Below are 21,232 nucleotides of genomic sequence, written 5' to 3'. Positions count from 1 at the left end.
TATGAGCCTGCCTAGTCCTAGTTTTCCGTTCTAAGTTTATAACTGATTCGCTCCAGAATACCAATCCGTCTTTCAATTTATTTGCTCTCATTTCTCTTATGGCGATTTCGCTTGAACCTGAAACTGAGTCAGGTTCTAACCCCAACCGCTGTCAGTTCATACATTTTGACAGCAGTTGGGGTTAGGAACTGACTCAGTTTCGCCTCAAACGAAAACCACATTAGGGCCGATTGCTTCATCCTCGCTTAACTGTTAACCAGGTTCACCATTAGAGCATGTTCAGGAGTGTTTCAGTTCTAGATTCATAATTTTGACAGTTCTATAATATAAAACTGAAAATTTTCATGGCTTATAGCACTTTATTTATAATACTCTTCCAAGTACTTTATTTTACATTGTTACAAAAAAGAATAATAAACTGAATACAGTGCATTTTCTTGTTTAGTCGATTGATATATTTCGCTATGATATTATTTTCATCAATACTAATACTGCTCTTGCATGTTCTCCGAAAGAAGAATGTTTGTTTACTTTGCACGATAGGTAGCCATCTGACGGTTCGATAGATAGATTTGGCTTCACTCTATGCGAGCCTTTAAATATAAACAACGCCTTTGGTTTTACCCTGCCTTAGAGATTCGATTCATAAATTTATTCAAAATATTTTAACTCACTAACACTAATACTCTCCGAAATTCATTCATCAGATGGCAACATTTGACATATCTTCTGCTCGATTGGAATGACATTGACAGGTCTCGCGCTCGAATGACACTGACAGATAAATGGTAAACAAACGATTGACGTGTCAAGTCTTTATCCAGATGGATTCACCGTCGTTAGTAAATATTTACGTGCCTTCCGTTGGTATTTTGACTTGTCAAAGGCTAATAGAAGTAGGATGAATTAAATTACATTTTTAGATTCTAAACAAATATCGGCTAAAACTTGCCATTCTAGCGAAAATAATCCTAGAGTTCTAAAAGCTTTCGCTTAAGAAAAATAGTACAATACATATTCGTGGATAGATCTATTGATTAGTTATGTCATCAAATTCATAAAATTTGCCTACGTGAGATTTCTATCGCGCTTCGCTGACCGTATTTGAAATCGTGCAAACTTTCAGCAAGATTGCATCCGACCAAGCGTCCGTAAGCCATCGAGTAAGATTGTCTGGTGTTATTGAACCAAAACTGAAGCTAACTTGCGCTGATAACAACGAAAAACATGCTCAAATTTAGTGGGGGTTATCACCATTCGGTGGCCTTGAGTTCACTCTTCTTATGGCCCGATCCAAAAAATCGAAAACCGACAGTCCTATAGACCGAGTCTCGAAATAGCCGATGTTCGTGTGCAGATGTACTTAGGTATATGGAAGTGAAAGTTTTGGGTTCTTTGTTTGCGGCATTCGATCTTTTCGGGGTATCTTCAGTTTGCATATATGACAATTTGACAGTTACAGTCTGTTTTTGTTTTGTATGGCTTTAAACAAAACATTTGAATGAGTATAAAGCAATGCAAACATTTGAAAACCGGTTCTAACATTATTACCACCATATCAGCAGATTCTAAAGTAGAGGTATAACTATGTCCACCGTTTTGGAAACTTTAACTGATCAATAGGATCATTGAATGAAGAGTAAAATTCTGTTGCGTATATCGATGGAGCTAAACATTTGAAATGTAACCGTACCATCTTCGATTGACTTTCTACTAAAATGAAAACAGGTGCTTGTTTGACATTATCGGTCATATTTGACAATGATTTTAGCGAAAGGTGTTAACACATTTGAGTTGATCTAGCATCCTTATACATATTGTTAAACGCAGGATGTAGTCCGATAAATTTTATTTAACAAAATATTGTGTAGTTATCATTTTACTCTCCAAATAATAAAAAAGGTTATGCACCGTGCTTGGGTAGTAACGGTTTCTACAGAATTTCTCCTCAAAGTGAATTTTGACATTTGGCTTTTGAGCCTTAATCATATGTTTGTCGAGAAATGCATTTAAATTCGTTGATTTTAGGAAATATATCTCAAGTAATCTACGCAGGTAACAAATAAGCAAGCAAAATGCTTCTTAACGGCTACCTGATAAGTATTTAAGACATTTTAAATGCTACTTAAATGTCATTTTTGCCAAAATATACGGCTATATTACCACTGTGCTATGGAAATGCTCTTTTACTGCTTTTACGCATTTAGAATGCTGCTTACTGGCAATAAGTTTCTAAACAGTTTTGGAATACTGATGCATAACTGATGCACAGTTATGCATAGCAAATACCAATATACTTCAACAAGCATCTAAAATGCTTATTATATGCTACTTTACTACATACACTAATTCTTGATGGTTAACTGGGTACCCCTAACGTATAACTACATCGGTTATTTTGAAGTTTCTATGAGATGAGAGCCTGACCTTTGGAGATTTCATTTTTACACATTTTTACGTTGCCACCACTAATGCTGTTAGACAGCTTCAGTTGTATATTAAGTAATTCGGCCGTGCTCTATTATTGTTGTATTTTTCGATTCGGCTGAAATGGAAATACGAAAAGGTTTAAAATACGAAAGCATGGTCAAGTATGATCAATAGTGACACACAGGGAGCTAACATTGCCGTTTGTGTGATTCGCGTTGAGGTGGCTACAATGCCCAACGGGTTGTCAATAAGTTCAACCAGAAAATGGACCGGTATTCTAGCTGGAGCCAGCAAGAATAACGACTCATTTTACAATTGTGGGACAATGATTATGGTTGCATCGGTAGACATACTAGACTCAATAACGGAAAATCAATATGGCATCGAAAACAATCGTACGTGACTCACTGAACATCAGACTTCACTAGTGTGCAGTTCATTTGATACATACACAGCTTCGCTCACAGCGCACATCGTGACAGTACTGGACGAGACTGGATTGTAGTGGCTTTTCACTTTTTAATATGATAAGACTTATTTTGCAAGTTTCTGGCCTGAACAGGGTTATCAGTGAAAAAGCAACACCAAGCCTGTTGATGGGTTTGGCAATGATTCCACGGAAGAAAAGAGGCTTTCATTGTTGGATCCAAAAGGCAGCTACTTTTGGGCTCGATTCTGTACTACATTTGTAAACACATATTTGGACGAAATATCGCAGACGAATGGATGTAATTTCTGTGAATTAAGCTCAATTTCATGGCCTGATTTGATTACATTCACCAATAGTTATTTTAGACGTACGGTACAACGCCGCCTACGCATTTGCAATTATATTATTACAGTATTGTAGGTGGCGTTCCTGTTTACAAGCAAAATTGGGTTCTCACGTGAAAAGTATAGAAAAATAAAAATGTTTTGTTCGTTTAGCTGTGGCAAAATAACAAGTTAGTTTTTTTTGCATTTTCCAAACTGCTATCAGATTGACGTTCAATCTTTAAATAGACATTTCAGTGGCTGTTATTAGAGTACTAAAAACAAATTCGCGTCTAAGTTCAACTAGATTCGACGCGTGTCGCGATTTTCAGTCAAATTAAATACTGATATTTAGCACAACTAACGAGCCTATTTTCCACCATTCTATTCTGTCAAATATAGGGCTCGTTGGATGTTTAAATTGGTATCTATCTTATTGCTAAGTTCCCTTGGCACGGTCAAACAACACAAAAGTGGCCGGAATATTGTGTGATACGTACGTCTCAATTTTCGTCCTAGCAGTAGAGCTAATGCAACACAGATGATAACGCACAACAATTGTTTCTAGTTGGTAGGGTAATATTTAAGAAATAAGGTGAATATTGGCTCAGCCCCTTTCTCAAGGAATCACATGCAATACTTGCGTGTCACGCGCCAAAGTCGTGCGACGGCAATTCATTGTTATGCAACATCTTAATAGGAACAGGCACGGAAGTAGTACTGATGTCTCTTGTTGAATATGCAGCGAGTTTTGTAGAAATTGTAAATTGTTAAACGATGTATTGAGCGATTCACTTTACTTTAACTATTACCAGTTTTGTATTTAATATTACCACATATTCTTGTGATTGCTTTGAACTTGCTGCTCTTTAGTCCGTGTGTCTCTTGCTCATAGTTTGTGTTTTTGTTAGATTGCTTTTCCGCTCGAAAGTATCGAATAAAACCGAATTCACACCTTTCCGATCCGATTCAGTGACAGTTCAGTATTGTGCATTGTATTGAACTGTCACTGAAACGGATCGGATATGTGTAAATAGTGCTTAAAACCTTTAAATTTGATCTGGTGTGAAATAAACAGACGAATGGCTTAAAACAGGATCTCAATGTTTTAAATAAACCTTACATGTTATCACTTTTATCCATAATAGATATCCCAAAGCTCTTGTCACGTCCAATTAAGCGAGAATCCAACTCAATTAGTAACATGGTTGAATTGACGGACGAGTACTGATAACAATGTAGTAAATGATAGTTATTTGAATGCAAGACTCATCAAGATAATGACAGTAACTACACCCAAAACTACGCGGTTCGTCAGGGTACAATTTGAAAGTGGGTGTAAATATACCTGTTTTTGTGTGTACACTCCGTAGAGTGTATTTGTTTACTTAAATTATGCTCACCGCTGTTCCCGAACTGTTCCATAGGATCGTTCGCTTTTTACTTAAAATTTTGTTTTTATTTTTTTTTGAACGATTTTGTTAGTTCAGATAGGTGTATTAATTTTTGTCAAACATTTGTGAATATGTAATATTGGGTTAAATAGGCCACAATTCTCCCTTGCTGTCGAAAAGTGCGCTGAATTCGCGAAACGGTGGGTGTCAGCGACGGCGGTGATGGAAGGCGGGTGGTTTATTTACATCGTACGAGAGGCGGCCATCGTAGTTGGCCGGTTAGTTTCGGATCACGTTGCAGTTCAGGTTGGTTTTCGGTGGTGAACGATTTATTACTCCAAACAACACGTGCATGCGCAAATTCCCGCAAAAAGTGGCTCGTGGGTCGAGAACTGTTGTCTGGTGTCGGGTCGCCGATTAGGGAAGCTAATCGTTAAGGAGCCACTCGCTTCCCCGGCTAACCATAAAGGACCCAGAAGACACCAAGCCGCTCTCGCAGTGGAGGATCAGCCGAACGAGCCTAGTTCCTCCACTGATACTCGTCAAGGAGAGCGAAGCAGGTTGGACAGTAGATCCACCTGAGATAGGTCACTGCGATGTCTACCTGGGCCATTCACGGGGAGTGAGTGGACCCGGCGATTATTCGCCCCGTCGCTAGGGAGGCTCCAACAAAAGAGCAAAGCTCACATCCCTAGCTAATTGTCAAGGACCGCTGCCGGAGCAGCCAACTCGGCCGGTCGGACGAGACCACCCGCCTTTCCGCCCAGCAATAGCAGATGCAGCAGCAGAAGTGTGCAGAACAGAGAATAAAATTGGGTTAATACCCGGGACAATATCTGTCAAACCAATGGGCCTAGCATATGTAAGAGCATGATGATAAATTTTCAGTGTTAACAGCGACATGCGACCTCTAGTAGTTATAATCTCTTCTGTTATTAGCATTCTGGGTTTAACCTAGAGACTTCAGGATTCCATGTTTGATATCAATTTCTCTGGGTCTGGCAAAATGTCAGATAACAAACTATTTTGGTACTGAAGTTGTTTGTTTTTTTGCAATATCTTAAAACAATGAAAGTAGTACTGCAAACATCTCCTGGGTTCAAATTTTATTTTGGCCGACGATAATGAAAAACAAATCAACTTTATTACAGCTCCGCTATTTGCTAAAATGAAAAATTTTATATTACAATAAGTCACCCAAAACCGTTAATTTCACGTTGGTTGTTCCTACAACTGTTAGCTAGGGAAATGAACTTTGCTCTATTGTTGGAACCTTGCTAGCAACTGTGGTGATGAACAACTGAATTTGTTGCGTCCCCTAGAATTACCGTAGACTCCCCAGTGTGCTTTCTAGCCAATGCCGCTATTCCCTAATAAATATCGTATGATTTAAGAGCCGGTGAACGACTTGTTCAGGGTATCATCTAAACAATATGTCGGAATCGATGCACTATATGGGTTGAATTACGTCTATATATTTTTATTAGGGTCCTGCTATTGCTGCAATTCCCATCAAGCTCATTCTCCACAACGAGAGTGGCCGGTGCTTTTGAATTCTGTGCGGCTTTTCAGGAAAATGAAATTCTACACCTAACAAAACTGTTTATAAACGCTTTGCAAAAACAAAGAAATCTACGGTGAATGCTAGTCGATTTTGGACATTTTCCCACCAGTGATATTATGACGAGTTATACAAGAAAAGAGTTGTAGATACGTTTTAAATTAAAAGACTATTGGGCCCTTAAGCCATATACTGTTTATGGTGTTTTCCGATGCAGCTGTCGCTAAAATACGCGGTCGAACTGTTTTCACTATTTTGTTTGTAAAATGGTAAATAAAACTTATTTTATGAAATTGATTAAATTGACCCTAGTACCGGTCACACCGACCATTGAACCACCTTGACATATTCGTAGAAAACCATTAAGGAAGCGTTCCATTTCGAGAGTGGAAATTTGTCGATGTATGTAATAAAACAGATTTTTATTCTTCATTTAATGACCTTTAATGTTGATACAATTATTGCACAGTTCACACCAAATCGAACTGCACGGTTTGAAAGTGTGATGAATCAAAAGTGTGATCAAAAGTGCAACTCCTTTGACCTGACAGCTTTTTGGCATTGGAAAGTGTCAGAAATAGACTTCTTCTTACTTTTACTATCTGGAAGGTTAGCATGGCTGCCAGTCTTGCTGCTTTTGTAATATATTTGATGGAAAAAGTTACTTTTCGGTGATTTCTTATCATTTCATTTGGCAACCGTGAAAAAAGTGTGATAGCGAAGTGCATCACAAATCCAACTTTCAAAGCAATAAACAATATATAATTTATTGTTTTAAGTTTATCCTATTTAAGATTTTTGGAAATGCCCGACGGAAAACAAATTAGAAACACGAATCAGTTAAAGGGAAGTTATTATGTGAGAAATAAAAAACAAAAGTAGGATTCGAACCTGCAACCTTTAGATTTTTGGACCAATGTATTAACCTTTATGCCGGCCTGGGATATGACGACCGAAAAAATTTTTTTAGTTGCTATAGTTCAAGTGTATACATACAATGGTAAAGAGGGATAAGTCTCTTTGCACGTGAGACATGCTGGTAGACTTGAACGATTCGTAGTAACTCTGCCTAAGTTCGATTCCTGCCAGCAGAAGGCAAAAGTTTTTAAGCTTGTTTCTAATGACCCCGCCACTGCTAGTTTTCCGATAAGTATAATTCATTATTTTTCCTTCTTAGTAATCTCTACCTAATTGAATGTCGATAAAAAGTAAGTCGGTTGTCACGGTAAAGATGGACATGTATATCTATACCAGGACACATGCTAGTGAACTCGGGTGATTCGTAGTTATGCTGCCTAAGCTCGACCCTCATTAGCAGAAGACAAAAATTAAGCCCGTACGATATTAACCCTGTTCTAATGACCCTGCCACTTCTAGTTTTCCGATATGTTTACTGCACATCCTTGCTCTCACTTGAGTACTATGGCTCTAATTTGCATAACTTTCCCTACCCAGTAATCTCTAGCTAATTGAATGTCGTTAAAATGTAAAAAAGAAAATGTGATTAACATAGTCGAAATAAAAAAGGAAAAAGAAAATATAAAAAGTAAAGAAAATACATCAATTAAAATTAATTGACACTTGCATTATTACCACAGGGTTCAGTTTTGGGTGTAATGCACCCATACAGGTCGAAAGTTATCAATCTGTGGGAATTAGAAAACAAAGCTGACCTATTTGCAATGGCACCTTTAGTACGCACGCACGCTTGTTGTAGGTGTTGTAGACTGAAACAAGACGACCAATCTGAGTTCACTTTCATGCTCGAACACATAATTCAATAGCGTGCAGTGGGGCCACTTGGCAACCTTGGTACTGCAATCCCTTTGTGGAATTTTGACCTTCTGTTTTTACATATGTACATTGTATATAGTACTCATGTATATGAGTATCCTTTGTATACCGGGAATGCATGCATTTTATTAATATTTACATTCTTGTTTGATTTCCAAATGTGAGACTATCGCAAAAATCATTTTGATTTTTTTTCATTTTAGGACAATAAAATATCCAAATCTCAGGTGATGAATAAAATGGATATACGGTTGCCTCATTCGATCTATCATGTTGGCAAATGTATCTATAGCTATAGCTTTTTACGTGCCACAATGGCGGTCTAAATTGTTAAGTTCGTAATACGTTTAATGGCCCTTTTTTGACAATAATCGTTTACGTCAACCGCCCAGTGAGATTAAGTCATCCTACATTAGTCCAATGCATTGGATGTTTATTCAATGAACGCCCGACATCTTCACCTGGGTGTTGCTGTCAAGCTGGCGTAAACGATTGTTGTCAAAAAACACAGTTAGACGTATTACAAACTGAACAATTTAAATCGCCATTATGGGACGTAAAAAGCTGGATGTAAGTCTGCCCGTGATGCCAACCAGTAATTTTTCCATAATACTTTTTTGTTAAAGCTTGTATGCCGAGTAATCAATGGAATAGTCTAGCACTCACACCATTAGGGATAATATAGACACAATCACCCCATTTTCGTTGATTGATGATAGTTAAGCTTCAGATTAACGAATGATAAGCTTGATTGACCATCGTTACGTTATCAGCTTCCACGAAACATGATACATTGTTGCATCGATGAATTGTTTCTATGTGCACGAGACAAAGGCGACGATGATCAGAAGCACGTTTTAGTAACAGAATTAGTTTTACTTCGTTTCGGCCGACTACAGACACTTTATACACAGACTTGCGGAGACAAAAATAGTAAAACTAGCAACCATGAATGTAAACTGCCATCACGGAAGATCCCATAGACTTTTCTGCGGTTCATGTACGTACACGTCACATGACACAAACACTACATCACTAGCTGGTGGAAAATAATAAACAAAGACGGCAAAATCAAATGGGATTGTTTTCAACCAAGAAGCTGCAGAAGTGTTCGTGAGACCGAGCGACAAGAACTCAATAAGCATTTGCATTGGCTTCCTCTTTGTGCCTTCTCCTCGCAAAACGCTCATGCTCGTACCCAGTTAAGGTCAGCCGGAAATGAAACGGAATTCTGGCTAGTTCCAGTTCGTATTCTGCAGGTAACTGGCATCCCTATCTCTACATACAGAGTTTGACAATAGGCAACATCGCTTTTCCACCGATCGATGGGGGTCAGTTTGACAACATCAAAATCGCCTAAAATGTCATCAACAAACAATAGTAGCAGTAAACAAAAGAAAACAATGAACACTTTAACTGATTTGATGTAAACTAAAGTGCTCCTCGTTCGCATTTAAAATTAATTTCGTTCGTTTTGTTACAAACAAAGTTCTTATGTTGGCTACGAAAATATGACGTCACGTCACCCTCTTGGTATTCTGGCTCCAGTGACACAACCGATTCTAGTTAGAATCTGGGACGGGACCTGCGGATTCGTGTTTTCTTATTCTTTCTTGTTGTTTGTTATATCTTACTTTTTCGATTCACACACACTAATACTTGGTGTAGTTCAAGAAATGACATGACTTTTTTAAAGAACAAACAAGAATCGAACTTTCAATTTTTTTGTGAATCCATTATCATGAAGTGCAAGGTCAAAAATTGCAGTCGTAGTAAAGCGAAAAATCCGGAGATGACTTTTCACCATTTTCCGGTGAATCCCGATTTGTGAGAACAGTGGGAGAAGTTCACAAGAATTAACGATCTCGAAATTAATGAAAGCACCATCATCTCCACTATCATTATTGATCTAATGATTAATTTATTGAAATATAGACGGTAATAAAGACGGTAATAAGTGTTTTCTGGCTTCCAGTTACGTTTTTGTGCTTTAGTGTCTTCAGAAAAATTTTATGAAATTTGTTAACATATATTTTGAGATAGACACCTTAAATTTCATTAAGGTGCTATAACCAGTTTTCAATGTCTTATTTACTGAACAATCAATAAAAATTTTTCTTCTAATAGCTTATATAGCAATTAATTTGGAGTGATTTTGCTGAATAAATCATTGTTATATGTAGAATAATTTCCGATACTAGAAATAAACTGAGCTTTGAACATGTTGATGTGTTGAGCATGTTGATTGAGCCTAAAACAAATCTTCCTGGATAGGATTCCAACTTCACTTTCAAATGCAAGATTGTTCTATATTGTAAAACATATTCATAATTCGGCTGCCGGAAGTTGCCGGTTCAAATACAAAATGACGCAGAAAAACCCTGCCGGTTCAAACACAAAATGATGCAGAAAAAACTGAAATTTACTTTTATATCCTAAATTTTACGTCTAAAAGCATTAGGGTGTTACGAAAGTTTTGTGTTTTGATGATTTCTAAAACTTTCTAGAACAAATCTGATCTTGTAAAGAAAGCTTAAAAAATTTGATTTTAGAGTACAGTTATATCATACCTACAAAAATATATGGATAAATGATTTCTCCAGCAAAGTTATTTCAAATGAATTGCTGAATAAGTTAGCAGAATAAATTTGTTTTTGATTATTTAATAAAAAAATATATTGAAAACTGGTTATAACACTTGAATGAAAATTAAGGTGTTTATCTCAAAAAACACGTTAACAAATTTCATAAAACTTTTCTGAAGACACTATAACACAAACAAGTAACCGGAAGCCAGAAAACACTCATGACCATCTTATTTCAATTTGGGACCACTGTGCCTACGTTGCATTGACCGGGCATGTTTTTCATGAGTGACTATCGACAAAGTAGCATTGACGCATAATGCTATGTTATAGATTGCTGCAGTTGTTTTTTCCGCTTTTCTGGAAAGTGAAATTTACTCATGTGCTGCTATTGGTCTTTTCCCACGAAGCTAGCTTTAAGGGGTAATACACAAGCTGTGAAAAATCTCTATTAAAACCAAACAGAACCGTAAATAGTGTTTTCGTGTTATCGCGCTAGCGTCAACCTGGCGCTAGTTTAGTCCTGTGACTAGATTAGTGTCGGATTCTGATGAGACGAAGTCTAAACATTAATTCCATAACTAATTTTGTTTTCGTAGCTCGGCAGCTGAAATCTGTTTGCCAAGGAAGATGTCGGAGTGCAAAGCGTATGAACCGGCGTTAGATGGCCTCTATTATGTCAATGCCGTTCTGGTAGTACGGATTCCAAAGAGCAGAACAATATTCCAGTGTTGAGCGAACTAGCGTGCAATAGAGTAATTTTAAACAGTATACGTCCTTGAAGTCTTTCGCTATTCGGAAAATGAACCCAAGCTGTCTTTATGCCTTATCCACAATGAATGATGTATGTGGCTTAAACGTTAGCGCCGAATCCATGATGACTCCGAGATTGACGTGACGTAAAAGTGTCTTGGAATGCTCAAATCGAAGAAATTGTAGTTAAACTGAATCGGATGGCGTTTCCGCGTGAACGTAACGATTGAGAATTTCCTCGGGTTTAAAACCATTTTCTTTACATCACGCCATCTACTAAAGCACTCTAGTTCACTCTGAAGAAACTCACCATCGATTTTATCTCGTATTTGTCGAAAAATTTCATTTTGTCGGCGAAAGAAAGGCGGGGTCCTTGTAATTTGATATTGACGTCATTAAAGTAGAGGAGGAATATCGCTGGACCTAGATGGCTTCCTTGTGCGATGCCGGATGTAACGAAGTATGGTGCAGATAGACAGTCCTTAATCAGTATTGGATTTGCCTTTCATCGAGGCAGGAACGGAACAGAATAAATTTTGGTTCGTTTTGAAACTATTGAACATTAACTGACAATACAAACCATAGAACGCCCTATTCGCAGCTGCAGCACTCCTACTTATCGTACGGCTTACCGTTATCAAATGTCACGAAAGTTCCAAAATATATGTACTCGTCGATAACCTCGTGCCGTACCCATCTATTTCTACCTTTAAACAAATACCGTTTGGATGGCAGGCGATCAAAGACAGTATGGGTAGGTTGAAGTTGTCAAATGCTGTTTCCTCAAATACAGCATGCACTACTCATAAAGAACGGGCAGGGGTTGGTGAGGAATGGGGTTTGGAAGTACATTCTTTTCTTACGAAGAAGGGCATCAACAGATCAATATCGCAGTTATATAAATAATCCTTTAAATCATTGAAGAAATAATGATTGCAGTATTGAATTCTGGATGTTTTTGCTATGTGAAAATCCCGAAATACTCGTAATGGATCCTGAGGGTACAAAAAGCAGACATGAAGCTTAAAACATGGTTCAAGGCTCAATGAAAATAATGGGTCTTTTACATATTTTTATAAAGAAACAACAAAATGAATAATTCGGCGAATGTTTTTTGATGCGCTGAGAGAGCTCTTTACTAGGAGAAAGCTTGATAACCATATTGAATTCTGCCTACTCATTGTTTTGCGGCCTTCTGTAGTACCTGCCTCCTTTGTTTTGCTTGTTTTTCCTCGTTGTTGTTGACCTAGAATCTCGTCCCATACCAGAATTGGGGACAATAGATTTACTGCTTAATCGATGTCATTGATGGATGCTTCATTGTGTTTAAGTTTGATGCCAGACAGTCAAACCAACCAACCAAGGTCTTATAAGCGAATCTTTCTCAACATTGATGGATTTTTGGACGTTTCCAGGTCAAGTCCGATTTTTTTTTGATGTTTCCAGAACCGTTTTCTTGGATTAGTTTGTAGTACAACTGTGTGTACTAGTCATTATAATATTGCAAATAATCAGCTACAGCACGAACATTATCAAGCTTGAACTAGTCAATCGATCTCTCTGTTCTTTACCGATCGATTTCAGCAATGCAATGTATCAGTGTATGCATATATGTTTCATGAATAACTGATAACCTGGCGATAGTGAACCGAGTTTATCATTCGATCATCTATATCAAAGTAAATTTAATCTGAAACGAAATCAACAACAGTTGTGATCCACTAGTTGGATCACCACTTTTGTTAAACTAACGAATTAGATTCGCTTGTTTGAACGATTGACAGAACTAGTCAAAGACTGATCAAGTAGTAGTGCATAATCCTACTACTCACATCCTTAACTATGTTCGGGTTGATTGTCAAAATAGATTTCACATGAGATTTCGACAGTAGCTTTTAACTTGGGTACTGACATATCTAGCAGCTATTCCAACTAAAAAGCAGTCCCGTTAAAAAGTTTCCAACCGGCGAATCACGAATGTATAAAAAGTCAGCTAAAATCAAAGACACAACAGTTCTATTAAGGACCACCAGAGTGCAACAGGCAATATTCCACTGGTATTGTTTAACTTGTTCGTTGCGTCCTGGAGTTTCCTGACTACCGGCCAATTTCAGCTGATAACGTGTCACACTCACACATAACAGCACACCACCAGAAGTGCCACTCGAAGCAGTTCCACGTTTGCGTCAAACCGGGCCGTTTTGCTAATGTATGATGCAATTCGTAGTCAGCCGTATCAGTCTTGGTTGCCGCCATTTTCACCGATGCAAAGACGGTAGCATAAAACAACAGACCTAACATTTGAAAACAATTCTTCATGTATGTTTAGTTGGAACAGTGGTCGCATATGCGACGATGGCGCCACTGACATATGCGCGACTATAAGCGATAGAGCTCTATAGAGTATGTTGTATGTTATAAGTATGCAGATTTTTTTTGCAAACGAGTGTTTGGTATAGTGTATAAAAGGTGGGGCTACTGTTCTGGAAAAATCAGCGGATCGCATTTTTTTGGAAGAATTTCTTCACAGTATTATGTCTATTTGTCTGTGACAACAGTTCGTATGGCAAACTATAGTAGCTAGCGATCGGTCGGTTTCGGACCCGAGTCCAGCGCCGAGAAGCAAACACTAGTCACGTAGGCCCCGGCAAAATTGTACGATCGATCGTTGGCTGGAGTATAGCTGAATTTGAATGCACACAGTTGATAAGGACGAGCTCATAAAAGCTGATCGCAAGTCGGAGTTGCCTTTCAGTTTGTACCGAAACAGCCACCAGCAGTGCTCAGCTGTGGACAGTGCGACAGTGATCTTTTGTCTTTTTTATAATACGAACAGTCTAGAATTGTGCTTGTAACAGTGTGTGATCAGACATTATTTTGAACAGTGGAACCCGCTACTTCTGTTATCAGTGTGAACCTTTTGATTTGAACTGTGATTTCGTAAACTGTGAACTAAAGTGAGGACGAAGTAGTCTTTTCTAGCCTCAATCGTTTAAGAAAAGGAGAAAAACAAACAACAAAATAGTGAAGTTTTTCCGTGCTTATTTGATTGTTGGAACACAGGACCTAACTGGATATTGATAGACCGGTGCATTGAATGGTGAAGTTTGAACTGAGCAGTGAGATCTGCTTTGGCGTGCCAGAACAGCGACAACAACTGCGCGTAGAGCAGCGGCTGCAAACGCAGCAGCAAACGCGGCAACATTCGTGTGACCTGAGCTACACTTTGTTCTTGCAACGTGGAAGTGAGTTGAAGATTGATAATTCAAAATGTTTACTTTATTATCGTATGAAACTGCAATGCGTTCTTAAGAAACAGATCCTATATGACGTGTCGTCATATATTCGAGCCCCAAGTAAGGGAACATTCCTAGCCAGCAGGATATCGATATCCCCAAGTAGCATTCCTAGTTTTACAGCACACTACAAGTGCATTATAAGGTTTAAGAAAAGCTTCAAGAGCGTCATAAAACCTCAATTGTCACTGTGAGTGTGTTAGTAGTTCCATGCACTCCATCTGCCAAAAGTCCGGCTCGCATGATGCAACCGCCTATAGCTATTTCACACACTGAGTTAGGGACAATAATATATCCTTAAGTTTTGGCTCTCTGTACAAAGATTCGCCTGTGATTGGAAATTCAAAAATTCGGATACACTGGGCTATTAAATCATATGAAGTTTCCCAATTGGATTCACAAATATACCGCGAATAATACTCAGCACACTGAATAGCAGACATGTGATAATTTGGTTTCAACGCCTAGTATGCAGTATCTATAGGCCCAGCGTCCAGTAGTCTTAAGACGGCAAGCGCAAATAGGCTTTCTTGTTTAAATTCTACATAAAGGGTTTAATATTCAGAAGTGTCTTTAGAGTAGCAGTAGGTGTTGTCGAGAACGCATCACCATCACGACCATCCTTTGCAAAAAGTTTAACATCGATTGAATTGATGTGACTTCTCTTCTGCCCGGCACCCATATGCCAGAATTGGTTGTAGAATAGAGGCGAAAATCCAAAAACTGTACTTGGGTTTGGATCTCCATGTTTTACCGAAGTCTCATATGCTTTAACCGAAAGTCATGCAAGTTTTCTTGATTCTTAAATCGTTGTATGGAGACCAATTGATTTTTAAGTTAAGAATTACCCCAAAGTACTTAACTTCATCTGCGACAATAAGTTTAGAGTCAAAGAACTACAATGGTTTAGTGCCGGTAGCAATCCTTTGTTGTGATAAAAGCACCATTGGTGTTTTGTCCGGATTAACTAATAGAGTGTGTTGTTAATTATCGCGGCACTTTAGATTGAATAGTAAATCGGCTATAGTTAACAGAATTCAACCAAACCTTTACAGTAGTTCAGTATAATTACTTGTTTCAGCTCACATACGTTGGTTAAACTTTAGAATGAGTTTGAGTTTGATATTTGCGACTGGCGTCAATCACGTGTACGTTTCCGGTACGTTTTTCTTCACTTCCTCATCGTTTTCTTTTCGTCTTTCGCCACTACTTTGGTCTTCCAAAGTGCGCGTTTCATTATTTACCAATAGGTTTCGATCTACCGAATTGACCACACAGCACTCCTGTACGGTTTTGAAATAATGTTTTGTCTCAAAAATGCATATGGCCCGCCAAACCACATACTTCGAAGCGAATTTCAACAGCTTCTTCCGTTTGTAACGGTTATCCACAGCTAACTTGTCCTTACCCTTGAAATAATTCAGTCCAGGCTACTGCATGAAATCCGCTTTGATGCAGGTCTCAGCATCAATGATGCAGCACCGGTATTTCGTTAGCAGTGTCGTTTAGAGTTTTCGGGTGCGAGGTTTGGCAACACTCTGTAAGTATTCTTCCCGCATCGAAATGTTCGGCTTCCGCTTTTAATTAGCAGTCAGCGCTCGGTTTTAATGCGTTTTTTCGGTTTTCGTCTACCTCCTGGTTTGGGGTCTGTCATCCGTTCCTGGGACCTTTGGATTTTGCATGTGGGTGAACAAGAACATTTCGGGAATGTTTGGCTGATTTTCACAAAGTTCCATAAATGTGGTGACAGTACACCACCTTGAGGATATCTGCAGAACACTCTGCTTGTCTTAACGTTGATCATAGTTTTCGGTTGCTAAGCATTGCTTGTACTCCATTACCTTGATGGATTAGAAAGACATGTTGTCAAAAGCACCGTCAATATCGAGAAAAAGTTAAGAGCTAAGACTCCAGTGTGAATCGAAAATGACAATATAGATGTAAGGCTACATGAGAAGTGAAACCCGTCGCAACTGATATATGGAGTAACTTTTTCTCGGATATGCCTAACCATGTTCTTGTGAGTAGGATGCGGATCGAAAGACCTGCCCCTCTTAACAATATAATTCAAACCTAATCAAACTAAATCTGAACAGGCCACGCTATGCATTAGACGGGTTCAATTTTTGACTTTTAGCTCCACCAGGCTCTACTGATTCCTTTTATGGCCCTTAGTAATTGTGCAAATTTTGGTACCGATCGGTTGTGTCTACGGACCCTCCAAAAATTTCAAAGTTTATATGGAAATTAGTATGGAAAATCGTTTAAAATTGTAAATAAATTCTTAAAAAATCACCTCATCAATCAATTCATGAGAACAGTATATATTTCTAAAGGTATTCTTCCACTGAACACATTCGTGGAACATTGTAAGTTTGTGAAAATTCGCTGAGAAAAGTTATTAACTAAAGAAACAGCATAACTTCAAAACAAGTGGATTTTATTATTAATCATAGCAACCCTGTTTGAATAGCTCCATCATTACACAAATGTAAACTAGGCTTACCACCCACCGCTCCCGTATGGCAGATGCATATATTTGAGCCGAAAGAAGATCAGATACGATCCGACAGAGTTCAATGTGTATGATTTTAAACGGGAAATCGGAGTCGTTGATGACGAATTCGGTTCGATGTTTATTTTACCACCAGCTGGGTCTTTTCAGGAAAATGCATGCATGCACGAGCCAAGAACAAGGGGAAAAGTGAAAACAGAAATTACAGGAGATATATTTAATTGAAAGACAAATCTTGGGATAAAGGGTGCTCCACATCAAATTTCATCACGGAAAAAAACGCTGTAGAAAATTACACCGATCCTTTTCAAACTTTCAGATAACGAAATATAATCCATTAGTAGACTTTTGGCATATCTCTTTCATTCAACTTCAATACCATAACCGTACACTCGCACCTTACGCTTAACCCCATTCAGTAGGTTCTGTTCATCATCACTAGCGGCTCCAGGAGGTGGCACGAGGGGGCACGTGCCCCCCCCCCCCCCTATTCAACCAAACCTTAGAGGATTCCTTAAGGAACATATAAAATAATTTCTGTGTTTCATTTGACAAATTTTTCGCCACACTCTACGCCTACCAGGAAATGCGTTTCCAAGATTCGAGATTTCATTTTCCAAATTGTCAGACACATTTTTTCAAGAAGGCCCCCTTTACCATCCGGTTGGAGCCGCCTATGTTCATCATCTGGCTGCTGTTTCTTCTGTATGAAAACCTATTTCTCTTCTTGTCTTACTCACATTTGACCTTCTTGGGATGCTTCCGTAATTGCCCATGGGCCTTAGTTCCGCTGCGTTGGGAGGATTCATGTCCTTGGGTACGAAAGTGATCCCGCTGGCTTCGTACCAGGACAACATTTGAAAAGTGGCATAGTGCTAAATCAAGTTGGAAGATCGTAGGGCCCTCATGTTGCTTCAACAGAGGAACACTCCTTGAGGTAGATCCTCCCGTTTACAGTCCCGGTAGTCACGAACGGCGCACTCCGTTTGCCACACGAGCAGATCGCTTGCCAAATCATATATTTATCAGCAAAATTTGAAAAATTTCTGCTTCCTTACTTCCTCCGAAACATCAAACTTGTGATGGGTGGTGAATAACAGTAGTCTCGGAAGCTGCCGGAAATTCGCTTTGATGCAAGTCTCATTATCCATGTCACTTTCAACCACGTGGTTTAGGTTGTTCTGCATAACTACTTGGTCTAATATATTGGCTGATATGATTACTGCATTGCATATGTGCTTATACGCAAAAAGGTGGCTTTCGTAAGCCTAAGCTCCATTTTCTCTCTAGAAAATATTCTTCTCGCACTATGACTTGGTCTGACGAGGAGAATCCGAGACACTACAAATAAACTTTTATGTTAGGTATTGTGCCCTTATGTACAAAAAAATGTTTTGGTCTTGTCAAAAAAAATGAATCTCGTTGGGGAATTTTTTTATGACGCCAGGCTTTTAGGTCTTATCCCAAAAGACGGTTTCGGTTCAATATTCCTCATCAGATAACATGAATTTATGCGCTTATTACCGAGACATCACTCGGTACCAGCCAGTTGTTTAATCGAACGTTTAATATCGCTAGAGCTTACTGCAGGATACCCCCTCGCGCGTATTGGTTACTCTACTAATCCACTCCACAGCTCGGGCATTGAAGTTATCACCAATGACTACCTGCTGTCGACCGACTAACTGTTCAGTTAACTACTCCAGCATTATGCTGAACTGCTCCACCTTGGAGGTGTAACAGCTGCGTACGAAGACACCGTTGATTTTGGCAATCACGAAGTCTTTAGTCCACGAGTTTTCTTCAGTTACATAATACATTGATACAACTGCAAGAAAATATTCTCAGAAGATAGTTTTTACAAAAGAAACTGAGAATTCCAACAAAAATATTAGGCACATTTTTGTCGAACAATCAATTTTTCAAAATCCAATAAAATTATTCGGGGGAGAGAGGAGTTGTCCCCAACACTGCTCCCTTCCCCAATAGTACGGCTCCTGCTCACGGCAAGGTTCCTAGAAGATTAGTGTTTGTTTTCGTCGATAAGCTCACGAAAAAAATGATTTGGCAAGGGATCTGTTCCTTTAGCGAAAAAACCTGCGTTTTTGTGACGGATAAGACTATTAATTTAGAAGTATTTGGTACAAGTTCTTGTTACGTCTTCTCCAAATCTAGCCTTAACAAGAACGTGCTACAATCGCTACACGGCAAGGAAGTCAGCTCATCTCAAAGAAGTTGAATCCGCCCAATTGTTATCATCCAATAGAGAAATATTGAGCGAAGCCGTGACTAAAAGAAGGTGTGTATCGACTTATGGCATCAATTGAAAAGTGATAAATGAGTTGTTTCAGTTATTTCCATGAAATAAACTGTAATTATCTTTGTTTCAAACTTAGTATATTTATTGAAAGAAAGATAAAAAATGTTCGCAAGTTAATCAAAACAGTTTCTGGATGAATGGAATTTTTACTTGTTTTCGCTAAGGACTTAATTTTAATCAGTTTTAACGACTATTTAAGTCATTAGAGTTAATATATTTATGCAGCAGTTTTAAAGTTCTCCCCAAGACAAAATCTTCGCTACGGGCATGCATCGTACCCTTTAAAAGGGCTCTTTAGCCGACTTACGTGAGCCTGAGCGTGAATCGAAGGGGTCCGTTGCTTACATCACTAAAGTCTTTTCAAATATCGCAACTGCTTAAATTTAAAACTGTTTATTTCATTATTTGTTTCCCTTTTTATCTCCCTCCATTCCAGAGCTCGACAGAATGGCCAGTCTCCCGCAGGCTGCGTTTGCCGTACACAAACTGCGCAAACCAAGAACCGACCAGGAACTCACCGTGGCTCGCCGCGCAATGGATAAACAGGAAATGCCACGCTACTTTAACAACCAGAGTAAGTGCACAAACGATGGCCAAGCTAATATTCGCGTCTATTGTTTCCATTTAACACCCAACAGCCCGCAGCAAGTATTACAATAAAAATTGTTAATCTTTACAGCGCTGGATCTAACACCGGTCAAGTACAGCGATAAGTTTATGAACAGCATCTGGGGGCTGTACAATCGTTATTCACCACATAACTTCAAAAAAAACAACGGATCCGATGTGCAGTACTTTAGCATGCCACAGCCGTAAGCCCATTTTACCACCCACAAGTTATACAAGATATACCTTACACTAGCGTTTTTCTCCGTTTCAGATTCGCTGTTGCATGCGCCGCTTCGGACAAAAACAGATCCGAAGCACCAACCGGTTCCAAGAAAGCGTGAATTGGACAATGATTGATATTTTTGAACTTGTAGTAAACACTGATTATATGTAGATAGTTATAGGTGTAATACTTATCTGTGTTTTAAATTAGATATTATAAAAATTATCCGTCTAATATATATGCATGATTTCTGGGACTGGTAGTATAATGGTAGAATTATATTTCTATTCATAGATTAAAAACTGTGTTTTTTTGTATTTGTTAACTGAACATGAAGCCCAACCTTAGTTGTCTCACAAATGTGAACTAAATTAAATGGAATGTCAAAAAAAATGCAATAAGCGTCGCTCACCGTGAATAGGCATCCATCTAGAACGTTTGAGCTGTGTAAAAGTTAACGATTTATTCAAATTAAGTCTAGTACTTGTCACCAGGTGTGCTACTGCGCTTGACCGATTCGTCAACTGAACCGGTAAAAAATGGCCGACAAAATTATGCGTCTTGTCTTACAACGGGTTTCCATTCAAATGATTTCAAACGTGTTTCATATCTATTTGTTACAACATAGAAGCCTGTTTTCTGTGGACTACTTGCTAAAAATATTTATGCTGCCGACACACCGGCATTTAGTGTGTGACATTAATAGTGGCTCGCATCTCCAAGATCTGTTCGCACCACACACATCATCACACTTTCCACTTAAAGGAACAAAAACGGTTTGTTTGGATGCTAATCACGAGTGCTAACAAACCTTGACAATGTCACCCACACTCAGCGCCCTATGTACCGACCGATAGAGCAACAGAGCGTTCGATACCAAGGTGCTACAGAGAGCGCAATACCGCGCCGGACAGCGACGGGGGTATAGTAAAACCGCTCTCGCAGCAGCCATGATGGTATGGTGTGCATCCAATAGTCCAGTAAAAATCGCTGCTCTGC

At 38.7% G+C, this 21,232-nt stretch overlaps 1 protein-coding gene across 1 annotated transcript; it reads left to right on the top strand.

Annotated features, from left to right (window-relative positions):
• The first annotated feature begins 13,961 nt into the window (after positions 1-13,961).
• LOC131693628 (uncharacterized) lies at positions 13,962-20,501 on the top strand. The gene is made up of 4 exons (XM_058981591.1): positions 13,962-14,515; positions 19,838-19,975; positions 20,081-20,213; positions 20,282-20,501. Exons 1-4 carry the CDS (start codon positions 14,368-14,370, stop codon positions 20,349-20,351), a joined length of 489 nt encoding a protein of 162 aa, XP_058837574.1. The 5' UTR covers positions 13,962-14,367; the 3' UTR covers positions 20,352-20,501.
• The last annotated feature ends 731 nt before the right edge of the window (positions 20,502-21,232 follow it).

The sequence above is a fragment of the Topomyia yanbarensis genome, chromosome 3 (assembly GCF_030247195.1).
Source record: "Topomyia yanbarensis strain Yona2022 chromosome 3, ASM3024719v1, whole genome shotgun sequence".
Classification (NCBI taxonomy): domain Eukaryota; kingdom Metazoa; phylum Arthropoda; class Insecta; order Diptera; family Culicidae; genus Topomyia; species Topomyia yanbarensis.
The sequence above is the reverse complement of the archived record's forward strand: the minus strand, read 5'-3'. Positions and strand labels throughout refer to the sequence as shown.

What these genes read in the sequence shown, in the direction of transcription:
- LOC131693628 (XM_058981591.1), top strand. Translation starts at nt 14,368, where the DNA reads ATGGTGAAGTTTGAACTGAGCAGTGAGATCTGCTTTGGCGTGCCAGAA. An exon ending in TTTGTTCTTGCAACGTGGAA is followed by an intron (nt 14,516 to 19,837) that starts GTGAGTTGAAGA and finishes CCTCCATTCCAG; the next exon opens with AGCTCGACAGAATGGCCAGT. An exon ending in TACTTTAGCATGCCACAGCC is followed by an intron (nt 20,214 to 20,281) that starts GTAAGCCCATTT and finishes TCTCCGTTTCAG; the next exon opens with ATTCGCTGTTGCATGCGCCG.